This window comes from Ranitomeya variabilis, chromosome 7 (assembly GCF_051348905.1).
Source record: "Ranitomeya variabilis isolate aRanVar5 chromosome 7, aRanVar5.hap1, whole genome shotgun sequence".
Classification (NCBI taxonomy): Eukaryota; Metazoa; Chordata; class Amphibia; order Anura; family Dendrobatidae; genus Ranitomeya; species Ranitomeya variabilis.
The window spans coordinates 136030482-136046158 of record NC_135238.1 but is presented as its reverse complement, the minus strand read 5'-3'; the positions used below and the strand labels follow the sequence as shown (position 1 = coordinate 136046158).

The 15677-nt window shown below is 45.0% G+C and overlaps 1 protein-coding gene across 1 annotated transcript in view; it reads left to right on the top strand.

Annotated features, from left to right (window-relative positions):
• FASTKD2 (FAST kinase domains 2) overlaps nt 1-15677 on the top strand; it is a 52255-nt gene that overhangs the window by 7160 nt on the left and 29418 nt on the right. Inside the window, exons 2-7 of the mRNA XM_077275737.1 lie at nt 1681-2393; nt 11472-11575; nt 12882-12978; nt 14054-14177; nt 14763-14902; nt 15084-15256. Of these exons, the coding sequence (XP_077131852.1) occupies nt 1746-2393; nt 11472-11575; nt 12882-12978; nt 14054-14177; nt 14763-14902; nt 15084-15256 (1286 nt within the window). The 5' untranslated portion in view covers nt 1681-1745. The remainder of the gene's footprint in view (nt 1-1680; nt 2394-11471; nt 11576-12881; nt 12979-14053; nt 14178-14762; nt 14903-15083; nt 15257-15677) is intronic.

Sequence of the window (15677 nt, the reverse complement as noted above, 5' to 3'; positions counted from 1 at the left end):
GCCAAGATGCGACTGTCCTGGCTGAGAACCACTGGGGAATGGGCTGCTGCGAGCGCAGCCTCAGTGACTAGCAGTGACGTCATCGAGGTTACCGCAGGTCACTGAGGCTGCTTTCCCAGCCAGGCCCCTGAACTGCAGAGACCTTTGTGATATCAGCGCTAGCACAGTGAGAAAAAGTCACGGTGCAGCTGTGAGTTCACCAGGGAAAAATGTCTCCTTTCTCAACGTCAACTCTCTGAGCTCATCGCTGCACCATGAGACTTTTTCTCACTGTGTTAGTGGTGATCTGAGACCAAGGTCGCCGCGGTTTAGGGGCCCGGCAGGGAACGCAGCCTCAGTGACCTGCGGTAACCTCAATGACATCACTGAGGCTGAGCTTTCAGCAACTCTTTCCTCAGTGGTTTTCAGCCTGCACAGTCGCATCTTGGCACCAGGTTGAAAACTGTTTATCCCCAGACATGGATTACGGCATTGGAAACGACAGACAGGTGAGGGATATGGTAGTTTTTTTATTCCAGTTTTTTTTTTTTACAGGAGATCATGACATCACTGGAATGGGCGTTAGTTGAGTATAACTGTGTTTTTTACTTTTTTATTTAAAATTAAGTGTGTTTTTCTATTTCAAATAAAAGACTTTATTCTGACTGTGCTTATCTACAATATAACTATAGGATTAGTAATTGATATATGTCTTATAGACACCTCTCCATTACTAAGCCGTGGGCTTGATGTCACCGGACAATACAAAGGTGACATCTACCCCACAAATATGAACACCACTTTCCACCACTACAAGGCAAGTGAGACGAGCCAGGCAAAGCGCCAGAATTGGCCCATCTAATAGATGCATCTTTTCTGGGTGGCTGCGGGCTGCTATTTTTAGGCTGGGGCGGCTAATATCCATGGCCCCTTACCAGCTTGAGAATACCAGCCCTCAGCTGTCTGATTTAGCAAGGCTGGTTGTCAAAACTGAGGGGGACCCCACATTGTTTTTTTAAATTATTTAAAATACTGGTGTGGGAACCCCTCTATTCTTCATAACCAACCTTGCTAACCCTGACAGATGAAGGTTGCAGCCCACAGCTGTCAGCTTTGCCTGGCTGGTTATCAAAAAATACAGGGGAATCCATGCTTTTTTTATCATTTATTTAGAGCGCAGGCGCCGGCTGTTGGATTCTCCCTTCAGCCACCTGCTCTTGTTGCTATTAGTGGCAGCAGGCATAGGTTGATGGGAGTAGCAATCCTATCAGCCGACACCAGTGACTGGAGGTAAACTTTTACCTTCAATCACATCTGGGAACAGCGGCTCTCTGGCCGGCGGTGATGATTTTATTGCCGATCAGAGGCAGTGTTTGCCACACTGTTATGCATATGACAGTGCAACAAACACCTGTGTTCAGGGGGCCGAACAGTAACACAGATACCTGGCAAAGTCCATGTTCGGGGTCCATACCTGAACAGTATGTGTTCAGTATCGAACCTGAACTTTACTGTTGAGGTTTGTCCTTCTCTACGTCTGTATTATTATTTTATTTTTTTTGTCCATTATACAGTCACAGCAGCTTGCACCTGTTCACACTTGCTTTGTTCTGTCAGAAAGTGATAATCGGTTTTCTTATTTTAATCTAGATACTATATGGATACCTCAAAACCCTTTAACTGTTGTGTTCCTTCTTACAGCCAGCACTCTGGGACAGGAATACTGTTGAAGGACATTTCTGGATTTTTTTTAAGAGACTTTCAAAATGCATGAGAAGCCTGTCTCCTGCCTACTACGCACCATGCGACTATTCCAATCATGCCACTGTTTATTAGGGGTGAGAACACCTTCACTTCTGAGGAACTATAGCACAAGATCTGGACTTCTGCTACTTCGTGAGGTCAAGCCTTGGACTCCAGCACCCATCGCAGCTTCTATTCCCATCAGGTTTTTACATCAGCAGACTTCAGTAAATGCAGAAGAGAACAATCCAGTATCTGGAAGCAGAGGCTCCAATCAGGACCATGTCTGCGTTGTCAGCAACGAGGATTGCCAGACTGATCCTGGTCTGGAAGGAGAGGAGACCAAGCTCCAGGCTGGGGCTACAGGACCCCCAACAAAGTTATCGTGTGTAGATGTATTGGATGCATTCACCAGTAATTTGCACAGTCAGCAAGACCTCCATTGTAGTGTCATGAATCTGTGGCTTATTCTCGCTAGTAATAACACATTGACGGCTTCTGACAAGCAGCTTATTTCTGAACACCCAAATTTTTATACCTTATGCAATGAAGTAATGAAGTTGGCCCCCTCAATGTCAAACAGTTTCTTGGTTTGTGGCCTCCAGGTCTTTGTGACTTTAGATGTGAATCAGAAGACCCGGCTCATTCAGACTCTTCTTAATGTTTGCCAGGTGAGGACGAAATGTGCAATTTTCAAACTTTTAATTTTTGTATCCTTAAATTAGAGAGTCATATCACACAAAATAGTTAATAAATAACATTTCCCACATGTCAACTTTACATCAGCACAATTTTGGAAACATAATTTTTTTTGTTAGGACGTTCTAAGGGTTAAAAGTTTACCAGCGATTTCTAATTTTTCCAACAAATTTTAAAAAAAGCAATTTTTTTAGGGACCACCTCACATTTGAAGTGAGTTTGGGGGGTCAATATAACAGATGCCCAAAAGTGACACCATTCTAAATACTACACCCCTCAAGGTGGGCAAAACCACGTTCAAAAAGTTTATTAACCCTTCAGGTGCTTCATGAGAACTAAAGCAATGTGGAAGAAAAAAATGAACATTCTACTTTTGTCACAAAAAATTACTTTGGAACCAAACTTTTTTATTTTCACACGGGTATCAGGAGAAAATAGATGATAAATTTGCTGTGCAATTTCTCCTGAGTACACCGATAGCCACTGTTTGGGTACATGGCAGGGCTCAGAAGGGAGGGAGCACTGTTTGACTTTTTGAATGCAAAATTGTCTGGAATCAATGGTGGCACCATGTTGCGTTCGGAGACCCTGATGTACCTAAACAGTGGAACCTGTTATGATCCTAGTGGCAAGGATCACAAGTCTGACTAGCTAAGTAACTAAACCGACGACCAGCTCTGGGAAAGTGGTATCTGGATTGACCGCAACCTGATCCTATCCGCAAACAACTATAGGCAGCCGTGGAACAATACCTGGAAATCCTAGACGTCTCTTCACGGCCTGAGAAACTACCTATTCCTAGAGGGAAAGTAAAGTCCTTACTTGCCTCAGAGAAATGACCCCAAAGATATAGAAAAGCCCCCCACAAATATTAACGGTGAGTTAAGGGGAAAGCACAAACGCAGAGATGAAATAGATTTAGCAAATGAGGCCCGCTAACACTAGATAGCAGAAAATAGGAAGGGAGCTGTGCGGTCAATAGAAAACCCTAAGCAAAATATCCACGCAGAGATTGCTCGAGCCCCCGCAACAACTAACGGTGCGGGGGAAGCAACTCCGTACCCCAGAGCTTACCAGCAGCAAGAACTCACATATTAGCAAGCTGGACTAACTCATCATACACTGAAATCATATTGCAGACTGATGAGCAAAAAATAATCAAACAGAAACTTAGCTTCTCCAGAAGAGACTGAAAACGAAGATAATCAGGGGAGATCAAAATAGCACTGAATACATCGACAGCCGGCAACAAGTGGAGGTGAAGCAGAGCTAAATAGGAAACTCCCTAGTGCATAACGAGGCAGCTGATCCAGCCACAGATCAGCAGGATAACCAACAAAGCCACCAGGGGTAGCCCAAAAACAAAACTCACACAATACCACCTGTGACCACAAGAGGGAGCCTGAAAACAGAGTTCACAACAGTACCCCCCCCTTGAGGAGGGGTCACCGAACCCTCATCAAAAACCCCCAGGGCGATCAGGGTGAGCCACATGGAAGGCACGAACCAAATCAGCCGCATGAACATCAGAGGCGACAACCCAGGAATTATCCTCCTGACCATAGCCCTTCCACTTAACCAAATACTGAAGCCTCCGTCTAGAAATACGAGAATCCAAGATCTTCTCCACCACGTATTCCAATTCTCCCTCAACCAGCACAGGGGCAGGAGGCTCAACTGAAGGAACCACAGGCACCACATACCTCCGCAACAACGACCGATGGAACACATTATGAATAGCAAACGATGCTGGGAGGTCCAAACGAAATGACACAGGGTTAAGGACTTCCAAAATCTTATAAGGACCGATAAACCGAGGCTTGAACTTGGGAGAGGAGACCTTCATAGGAACAAAGCGAGAAGACAACCACACCAAGTCCCCAACGCGAAGTCGGGGACCCACACAGCGACGGCGGTTGGCAAAGCGCTGAGCCTTCTCTTGTGACAGCTTCAAATTGTCCACCACATGATCCCAAATCTGATGCAACCTATCCACCACAAGATCCACTCCAGGACAGTCAGAAGGCTCCACCTGACCCGAGGAAAAACGAGGATGAAACCCCGAATTACAAAAAAAAGGCGAAACCAAAGTAGCAGAACTAGCCCGATTATTAAGGGCAAATTCGGCCAATGGCAAAAAAGCCACCCAGTCGTCCTGATCAGCAGAAACAAAACATCTTAAATAGGTTTCCAAGGTCTGATTAGTTCGCTCGGTCTGGCCATTCGTCTGAGGATGGAAGGCCGACGAAAAAGACAAATCAATGCCCATCTTAGCACAAAAGGTCCGCCAAAATCTAGACACAAACTGGGATCCTCTGTCGGAAACAATATTCTCAGGGATCCCGTGCAAACGAACCACATTTTGAAAAAAACGCGGAACCAACTCGGAGGAGGAAGGCAACTTAGGCAAGGGCACCAAATGGACCATCTTAGAAAAACGATCACACACCAACAAGATGACAGACATTCTCTGAGAGACAGGGAGATCTGAAATAAAATCCATGGAAATATGCGTCCAAGGCCTCTTCGGGACAGGCAAAGGTAACAGCAACCCACTGGCACGAGAACAGCAAGGCTTAGCCCGAGCACAAATTCCACAAGACTGCACAAAGGAACGCACATCCCGCGACAAGGAAGGCCACCAAAAGGACCTGGCCACCAAATCTCTGGTACCAAATATTCCAGGATGGCCTGCCAATACCGAAGAATGAACCTCGGAAATAACTCTGTTGGTCCATCTATCTGGGACAAACAGTCTCTCCGGTGGACAACGGTCAGGTCTATCCGCCTGAAACTCCTGCAGCACTCGTCGCAAATCTGGGGAGATGGCAGACAAAATCACCCCTTCTCTGAGGATACCAGCCGGCTCAGAATCTCCAGGAGAGTCAGGCACAAAACTCCTAGAAAGAGCATCAGTCTTCACATTCTTCGAACCAGGCAGGTACGAGACCACGAAATCAAAACGAGAGAAAAACAACGACCAACGAGCCTGTCTAGGATTCAGCCGCTTGGCCGACTCGAGATAAATCAGATTTTTGTGATCAGTCAAGACCACCACACGATGCTTAGCTCCCTCGAGCCAATGTCACCACTCCTCAAATGCCCACTTCATAGCCAACAACTCCCGATTACCGACATCATAATTCCGCTCGGCAGGCGAAAACTTTCTTGAAAAGAAAGCACATGGCTTCATCACAGAGCCATCAGAGCTTCTCTGCGACAAAACAGCCCCCGCTCCAATCTCAGAAGCATCAACCTCGACCTGGAAAGGAAGAGAGACATCTGGCTGACATAAGACCGGAGCCGAGGAAAACCGGCGCTTCAGCTCCCGAAAGGCCTCCACAGCCGCAGGAGACCAATTAGTAACATCAGAACCCTTCTTGGTCAAATCCGTCAAAGGCTTAACAACACCAGAAAAATTAGCGATGAAGCGACGGTAAAAATTAGCAAAACCCAAGAACTTCTGAAGACTCTTAACAGATGTAGGCTGAGTCCAGTCATGAATAGCCTGAACCTTGACTGGGTCCATCTCAATAGTAGAAGGGGAAAAAATGAAACCCAAAAAAGAAACCTTCTGGACTCCAAAAAGACATTTTGAGCCCTTCACAAATAAAGCATTGGCACGCAGGACCTGAAACACCATCCTGACCTGCTTAACATGGGACTCCCAATCATCAGAAAAAAACAGAATATCATCCAGATACACAATCATAAATTTATCCAGATACTCGCGGAAGATGTCGTGCATGAAGGACTGAAAGACAGAAGGAGCGTTAGAAAGTCCAAAAGGCATCACCAAGTACTCGAAATGGCCTTCGGGCGTATTAAATGCAGTTTTCCATTCATCACCCTGCTTAATACGCACAAGGTTATACGCACCACGAAGATCTATCTTGGTGAACCAACTAGACCCCCTAATGCGAGCAAACAGATCAGATAACAATGGCAAAGGATACTGAAATTTGACCGTGATTTTATTGAGAAGGCGATAATCAATACAAGGTCTCAGGGAACCATCCTTCTTAGCCACAAAAAAGAATCCCGCACCCAGAGGGGAGGAGGGGCAAATAAGTCCTTTCTCCAAAGACTCCTTTATATAACTCCGCATAGCAGCATGCTCCGGCACTGACAAATTGAAAAGTCGTCCCTTAGGAAACTTACTACCAGGAATCAAATGTATAGCACAATCACAATCCCTATGAAGAGGTAGAGAACTGAGTTTGGGCTCATCAAATACATCCTGGTAGTCCGACAAAAACGCAGGGACTTCAGAAGGAGTGGATGAAGCAATTGACACCACAGGAGCGTCGCCATGAATTCCCTGGCAACTCCAACTTGACACAGACATTGCTTTCCAATCCAGGACTGGATTATGAGTGAGCAACCATGGCAGACCCAACACGACAACATCATGCAAATTATCCAGAACAAGAAAGCAAATCACCTCCTGATGAACAGGAGTCATGCACATGGTCACCTGCGTCCAGTACTGAGGTTTATTCATAGCCAATGGTGTAGCATCAATACCCCTTAGTGGAATAGGGAATTTTAAAGGCTCCAAAACAAAACCACAGCGCCGGGCAAATGACAAATCCATCAGGCTCAGGGCAGCACCTGAATCTACAAAAGCCATAACCGGGTAAGATGACAGGGAACAAATCAGGGTAGCAGACAAAATGAACTTAGGCTGTAAAGTACCGATGGTGACAGATTTATCAATCTTTTTTGTGCGCTTAGAGCATGCTGAGATAACATGAGCTGAGTCACCACAGTAAAAGCACAACCCATTTTGCCATCTATAATTTTGCCGTTCACTTCTGGTCAGAATTCTATCACATTGCATAGACTCAGGTGTCTGTTCAGAAGACACCGCCAAATGGTGCGCAGGTTTGCGCTCCCGCAAACGCCGATCAATCTGAATGGCCAGAGTCATTGACTCATTCAGACCTGCAGGCGTAGGGAACCCCACCATGACATTCTTAATGGCTTCAGAAAGATCCTTTCTGAAATTTGCAGCCAGGGCACACTCATTCCATTGAGTAAGCACCGACCATTTCCGAAATTTCTGGCAATACACCTCTGCTTCATCTTGCCCCTGAGAGAGGGCCAACAAAGCTTTTTCAGCCTGGTTCTCAAGATTAGGTTCCTCATAGAGCAATCCAAGGGCCAGAAAAAACGCATCCACACTGAGCAATGCAGGATCCCCTGGCGCCAATGCGAAGGCCCAATCTTGAGGGTCGCCGCGCAAGAAAGAAATAATAATCTTAACTTGCTGAACGGAATCACCAGAGGAACGAGGTTTCAAAGAAAGAAACAATTTGCAATTGTTCTTAAAATTCAGGAACCTAGATCTATCTCCAGAAAACAACTCCGGAATAGGTATTCTAGGCTCTGACATAGGACTGTGAACAACAAAATCCTGAATACTTTGTACCCTTGCAGCAAGATGATCTACACTGGAGGCCAAACTCTGGATATCCATGTCAGCAGCTGAACTCAGAGCCACACCAAGATTAATAGGAGGAGAGAAGCTAGACACACAGCAGCTAGACACACGGCAGCAAAAAAAAAAATTAAAAATAAAAAATTCTTCAAGGCTTCTCTTCTCCTTCTTCTGCCATGCAATTAACACTTCATGGGCCGGCTGTACTGTTATGATCCTAGTGGCAAAGATCACAAGTCTGACTAGCTAAGTAACTAAACCGACGACCAGCTCTGGGAAAGTGGTATCTGGATTGACCGCAACCTGATCCTATCCGCAAACAACTATAGGCAGCCGTGGAACGTTACCTGGAAATCCTAGACGTCTCTTCACGGCCTGAGAAACTACCTATTCCTAGAGGGAAAGTAAAGTCCTTACTTGCCTCAGAGAAATGACCCCAAAGATATAGAAAAGCCCCCCACAAATATTAACGGTGAGTTAAGGGGAAAGCACAAACGCAGAGATGAAATAGATTTAGCAAATGAGGCCCGCTAACACTAGATAGCAGAAAATAGGAAGGGAGCTGTGCGGTCAATAGAAAACCCTAAGCAAAATATCCATGCAGAGATTGCTCGAGCCCCCGCACCAACTAACGGTGCGGGGGAAGCAACTCCGTACCCCAGAGCTTACCAGCAGCAAGAAGTCACATATTAGCAAGCTGGACTAACTCATCATACACTGAAATCATATTGCAGACTGATGAGCAAAAAATAATCAAACAGAAACTTAGCTTCTCCAGAAGAGACTAAAAACGAAGATAATCAGGGGAGATCAAAATAGCACTGAATACATCGACAGCCGGCAACAAGTGGAGGTGAAGCAGAGCTAAATAGGAAACTCCCTAGTGCATAACGAGGCAGCTGATCCAGCCACAGATCTGCAGGATAACCAACAAAGCCACCAGGGGGAGCCCAAAAACAAAACTCACACAATACCACCTGTGACCACAAGAGGGAGCCCGAAAACAGAGTTCACAACAGGAACCCCCCAATTCTAACTCCAACTTAACCCAAACAGACCCCTATCCATAACGCTAGCCCAACCCTTTTTCAAACAAACTTTATTAAAATTTGTAACATGCAAAAATATGGGATAGGAAAGGAAGTTAGGTAAAAGAAGGAAAAGGGATAGGGTAGTTAGCTTTGATAATCTTTATTGGGGAACAAAACAGAAAGGAAAGTCAGAAGGAAAAGGGGCTGGCCCAAACCTAACCCTAACCCTAGCCCAACCCTAAGGCCAGGGTCACACTTGCGAGTTCAATGCGAGAAACTCGCACTGCCGTCAGCACTCGGGATCGGAACGTGCGGCTGCATAGAAATACGTGCACCCGCAAACTCTGGTTCCTAGTGCCTGCGGCAGTGCCGGGACTTGATGCGAGAGATTCGCGTGTGTGACCCCGGCCTAACCCTAACTCTAGCCCCAACCCCAACCCTAACCATAGCCCAACCCTAACAATAATGGAAAAATGGAAATAAAAAAAAATAAAATGATTTTATTATTTTTACCTAGCTAAGGGGGTGATAAAGGGGGGTTTGATTTATTTATTTATTTTTTTATCACTGTGATAGGGTCTATCAGAGTGATCAAAATGAACGAATAGGAAAAATTTCTTATTGTTGCCGAGTGCCGGCCAACAATAAAGGTTAAATAAAAAAGCTTAAACAAACCCCTGTAGCTGTTCATATTCTTTAAATCAACCTGTTAGGTGATTGATTCTGATGAAACAATGGTTCCTGTGCCTGCTGGCTTCTCCTGGCTTGGTTTGATTGACAGGTAGCTCTCTCTATTTGAGTATCCTGATGACTGTCCTCTCCATTTCCTCCTGCTTGTTAAAACATGGCTGCCTGGTTCATGTTGCACCTGGTTTCTGCAGTATGAATTCCCTGACTTCACTTTGATAGCGTTCAGGATGGGAAATTCAGGAAGATGAGAATATTTCCAGTAATCGAAATCTAGAATAAAACCGACAATCTTTCTGATGGTCGAGCAACAGCCGTTGCTGGTAGGTAAGTGCCTGTGCCAGAGGTGTTGCTCTATCCAGGGCTGTGGAGTCGGTATAAAATGCACCAACTTTGAATCCTGACATATGTAATAAATTGGGTAGAGTAGTACAATGGAGGATGTGCTGTAAATGTTTTCATAAGAATTTGGTAAAGTTATGAAATGTCCTGTGAATGTCTGTTCTGTTCCTGATGTAAGGATCTCGGCTGTTAGCTGAGATGAATCTGTGCTGCACTTTATGCACATGCTCAGTAATGAGGCCGTGCTGGGGAGTCGGGGAAATGGAGGAGTGGTAGGTTTGGCTTACTGACTCCATGGCTCTGGCTCTATCCCCAGCCATCACCTTTTAGCTCTGAGACAGCTCATATTGCTCCAAGCAGACACTGGTCTGGGTTTGATAAAGGTCTTTTGTGACCAAAACGTCATCTTGTACACTATACTTTGGGTGGTACAAATAAATATTCTGTAAACAGTGCTGGATTCATTCTAGATTTAGGTTTACGGATTGTGGCCCTATCTGAGCACCTACATACCCCAGGAATGATGTATGCTTTCTGAAAAGCCTCCAGAATATCATTTCTACGCAGTTACATGTACCTGATGTAAGATTCTGATAGAACGGTAATGGGACATCATGTAGGCTGCAAAAAACAAGAATGGAAAGTGTGCTGGAGCAAGAAATGGCTAAACATTATATCACTGTTTTATATAATACATATGTTGAAAACAAATAAGCACATGCGAGAGCCAGTCCAAGAATCATACAATGATATTGAATGGGAGCAAAAAAAATGGATTACCTGTAATTGGAGAATCAGTATCTGATGGACACTCCTCCATGTGCAGAAAAGCACAAATTCCCGGGGAGTATAATTAACTACAAGTCTCCATGAGTAACATGAGGATGATGTGTATCCTCCCCGAGCCTAAGCACCAGGCAACCTGGTCTGTGGTCAAAAGGCTTGTGCACACCATAATACTGTGGCCAATAAAGGCTCGCACTGTTACCACCCCTGTAAATCTCTAGTAACCAACCCTGGCCCTATAAGACATATGGACATCCTGGCGATGATGAGCTGGAATGGGGAGATGCTCTGTAAGGCTGGATGCACATTATCCGGAACTGGCATTGAACGCAGGTGAATCCTCTGTGATCACTGGACCGTGAGGATTCACCGCGTCCAATACATTCTATGGGTGAAATTTCTGTTGCGGAGATTAGCGTCTCTCCACAAAGGAAAGTGACATGCTGCGGTCCTGAAAGACGCTCCACATGTCCATCTCCCCGGGTGATCCACAACGTCTCTGGACATATAGTGGGCATTGGATTTCTAGAAACCCCGTTCACTAGAGCTCCTGCCATTCTGACTATATTGCTGACTGTCTGCTGGGCATAGTGTGGCACCTTCATTTTAGGAGTACGTGCCTCTGGTGGGAGAGCACATGTTGTGTCCCCGTGCCTCATAGTAGTAATATCCACAGCCAATACCGTCTGTAAGATCTACCTGTGCTTCTTTTTCCTGATTCAATCCTTTTGTCACGTATTAATGATGTCACTTTTTTGCAGCAACGTCTCAGCACTCTAAAATTGGATGAAATTTCTATACTGACCAATTGTCTGAAAATGATGAAAAATGACAAAAGCGTGGAGATTTTAAACTCTGGTCTCTGGTAAGTGTAGCTTATCATGATGTCTGTATTTCATAAAGCAAACCCATCTCTTCCCCATTAGTAGCCACATCGCACACGATGCTCCTGGTCGGTGTGTATTACTGTACGTCTAGTTTAGGGTTGGAGACCTTATACTACAGTCAGCCCCTCTATAGTGTCTCCTCTGCTACGTGCATCACCTGTCTAGGAAGGTGCACAGATCGAGGGGACCCCCAGACTGGAGAATACCACCCGAGATCTTTATAAACCACTGCCGGCAATGACTGCAGACTTGTGTTATTATGAGCAAAAAAGCTCTAAAAGGGAATCTGTCACTACATTTCACAATACAAACTGTGCACATTATTGAACAGATCGCTGAGACCTAATGAGCCTGGTGTATTTATTTATAATCCATGTCAGACTGGCTGTGTGATTCTGATATTACCATAAGAATTATATGAGTCCAGCTATACAATAAAAAATGTCATCCTCCACCCACCCAGCCTGAGAGGAGCCCCCACGTGTGCTGACTGGAGTCACATCTGTCTGCACAATGGGGAGATGCAAGCTGTGTTACACAGCCAGCATTTGTGTCTTCTCACAGCTGTGATTGGCGCTGAGCTCTGGTCACTGCTGTAAACCATTTAAATTCCATTGTGAATTGCTGACCGTGGTGTTTAAAAGGCATACATGCCAGTGTTTGTGTGCATTAGCCCCCAGTGACCCGATCATAGGGCACTGATGGGTTAACATGGCAGCTGGGGGTCTGTGAAGCTGAGCTTTGCAGAAGACTTACAACTATGGTATATGCAGTGTATAGTATGAGTGATCACACAGTCACAGGTTCAAGTCCACTAAGGACACTAAAAAAATAAAGTAAAAAATGTTTTTAAAAATATAAAAACATGTTTAAAAATTGCAGTCATCCTTTTTCCTCCATTAAAAATAGACGTTCAAAAATAAAGAAACATAGTTGATATTACTGTGTATAAAATTAATTAACGCCTATGGCAGACGCTGTAAAGAGAAAAACATTAAAACCCCAGAATTGTGTTTTTTCAGCCACCACACCTCCCTAAAAATGTGATAAAAAGAGATCAAAACGGTATCGATATTGGTAATGCCAATAAAATGGCTCTCCACAGAAAAACCGAGCCCTCACAAAGATCAGCCAAGGGAGAAATGAAAGTGGAACCATGGAGAATGCACGGCCCGTTCTGGATGTGTTCGTACAGGGGATTGCCAGTAATATATATCATTGAGCTGACTGTGAATGTGCTGATCTCCTGGCTTTATAACCTGAGTTATACGCTTTTATTGGCAGTTTACTAGTGGAGCTGAAATGTGAAGCCATTAGAGACGTCCCGACGCTTCAGGGCTTGATGAGAATCGCTCCGGCCCACCTCAGACGGAAGCTGGAGGTAATATAGGCACTGCGCTGCTTTCTGTTATGTATGTGGGCTAACATTTAGGGGCGGCTTCACTAAGACCGGCGTCGTACGTGGAGGAGTGAGAGACGGAGAGTGCCCACCACGTAATGGGTTAGGGGGGTCTTAGAAGAGCCGTGCGCCTCTGTCGGAGATCTTACTCCAGCACCGTGGCATAAATTGTCATGGATTAGAAGTGTGGGCTTAGCTAGCTGTCTGGGACTGGCACGAGAACACCAAAAGTTATAACATTCTGAAGTAAACCCTTTAAAAGTCAAAACATTTGTACATAATTTCCGAGTTGTACAAATATTTAGCACATTTTCAAGAATTTGACACCTGAATCCTGGCATCAACACCTTAAAGGGAACCTGTCACCAGGTTTTCTCCATATAAAGTACGGCTACCATCATTAGGACCATTTTTACTGCATATTGGAAGGCTGTAAAGAAAAGAGTCCCCAAATCCAGTCCGCAGATCCCAAAACATAGCGTTTATTATACTCGGATGGAGTGGCCCTCTCCATTAGGCGTCTCTGGTCTTGATCCTGAGAGGGAAACATGCAGGTTCATGTCAGAGCCCCATCAAATGCAGGAACATGACCTTGGATGTACCCATATGTCCATGGTTGTAGGGGGTTAGAAGAACTGTCAGCAAGGTTTTGCTGTTTAATCTGAGAGCACCAGTCCAGCTAATCCGTGTAACCCCGTGCCCACCACTGGTTGTCAGCTCGCTGACAGTGCACACAGGATTGCCAGTCAGGGGTGTGGGCGATGCAGAGTTTAGCCCTCATAGCACTGCTTCATCTACAGCAGAGAAAGCAGCAATTCTATCACAACTACACCAAGCAGCATTGTAAGGGACACATCACTGGAATCAGCCTCTCAGCCCCTACTTCTAGATTCCTTTTTGTTCCATGTTCGGAGAACCCTGAGGCCCAAATGCCCTTATTACATTACCCCTCGTTAATTGTCCCGTCTGCAGCTCTTCTATATGTACAGTATAAGCTGGATCACGATGGTGCACAGTCCTCCATAGCTTCTTGTGTTCTGTCCATGCTTTCTGTTAGGGAAAGGCTTTACAGATGATTGACAAGTTCACGGTGTCTCAGTGCCACCACATGTTCTCCGTCCTCGCTGAAATGAATCTGCATTCAGAGGCTCTTCTGGATTCCTGTAGCCACAAACTCATGGGTGAGTTCATTTCCGGCTCGTTTCTTCTTGGCGCAGATGTAATGATGTTTCATGTGCTTTCAGCAGTAATGAGCCTGTCCTCGTAGCAGTAGATATAACGCACAGTTTGATTGTATTATATATAGTTTCGAGAAGATTTCACAAAATTAAATGTTATTCCTTTTCCACTGTTATCCACCAGTCCACAAAGGTCATCGCTTGTGTGCACTTAGTCCTACAGAGATACTCTCTGCATCAGTCCTTTGGGCAATGAATGCTCTGCTTCTGCATACAATCGGGGGGGCACAGGACCCTGTCTCAGTGACACGATAGATGATAATTGTAATTGTTGGACAAGCCATTAATGATAAAATTCATACTGCCGGTAACCACCACTAGGGGGAGCTATGTTCGTGCAGTATAGAAAATGAACTCCATAGTAATCCTGTAGTGTTGTTATATTCTGTGTCTACGGAAACATCCAGTGTAACCTCTTGATTAAACACGCGCTCGCTAATCATACTAAGGGTGGGAAAGCCTCTTACATAGGGGAGTAGTTTTCCACCTCTTGACCTACTATAGAAAACCATTTCCCCCCTTTTTTAGGTTGCTTGGAAGAGCTTTCCTGTAAAAGAATCGTGTCCCTGAGCGGTTACTGCTCTAAACTCTCATATTTCAATGAAAAGCTGTTGTCCGCGATTGGAGATAACATAATGAGCAGCATTTATATGTGGAATATATGGCAGGTAAGCGTCCATCAGCGGGATCTTCTGTAAGACGCCGGTGTGCTCCCCTCTGAATTGTACCCTTACAGTTATTCTCACCATAAGCATCTGTCACAAATTCAGTTTGTGCACCTGGAAAAGAAAAGACTGGTGAAGTTCCTTACTGAGAAGTAATCCTTCATATCTCCACGTCTTGTCGCAGATCTCCATCGTTCTCAGGAACATGGCCTTCCTCCGTTTCCGATATGTCCCATTACTGGATTACTTTGCTGATAAAATCATCCAGGAGTCAAAACCACTGAGAATAAACCATCTAGTAACAGCCAGCAGAGTGTTCTCCATCTTAAACCACCTCCCCGAGGGAAAGAAAGAGCAGTAAGTATGATGGTCATCTCCTGATGTCACTCAGTGGCCCGGCCCCCATCTACACCATTCTGGAGTATGCAGGAGCGGAGACCATGTACACATGGTTCACTCCAAACGCCACATTTTTCAACTTATTGTATGTGTTCAGGCTTCAGATTGGCGCCTTTATCGTTTAAATTAAAAATTGTGGAGCCAAATAACATTATCTTAATTAAATATTTACAAATGTTTTAGACAAGATACCATATTTTTCGGATTATAAGACTTACTTTTTTCCCCAAAATTTGGGGGAAAATGGGGGTGCGCCTTATAATGTGGATATACCTTACCAGACGCAGTGGAGCAGGGTCCCAGGGTCGCTGTTGTAGGAGGTAAGAGTGGAGCTTTGCTGCAGGCTGGGATGAGGGGGCGTTTGGATGTGCGCCGCTTT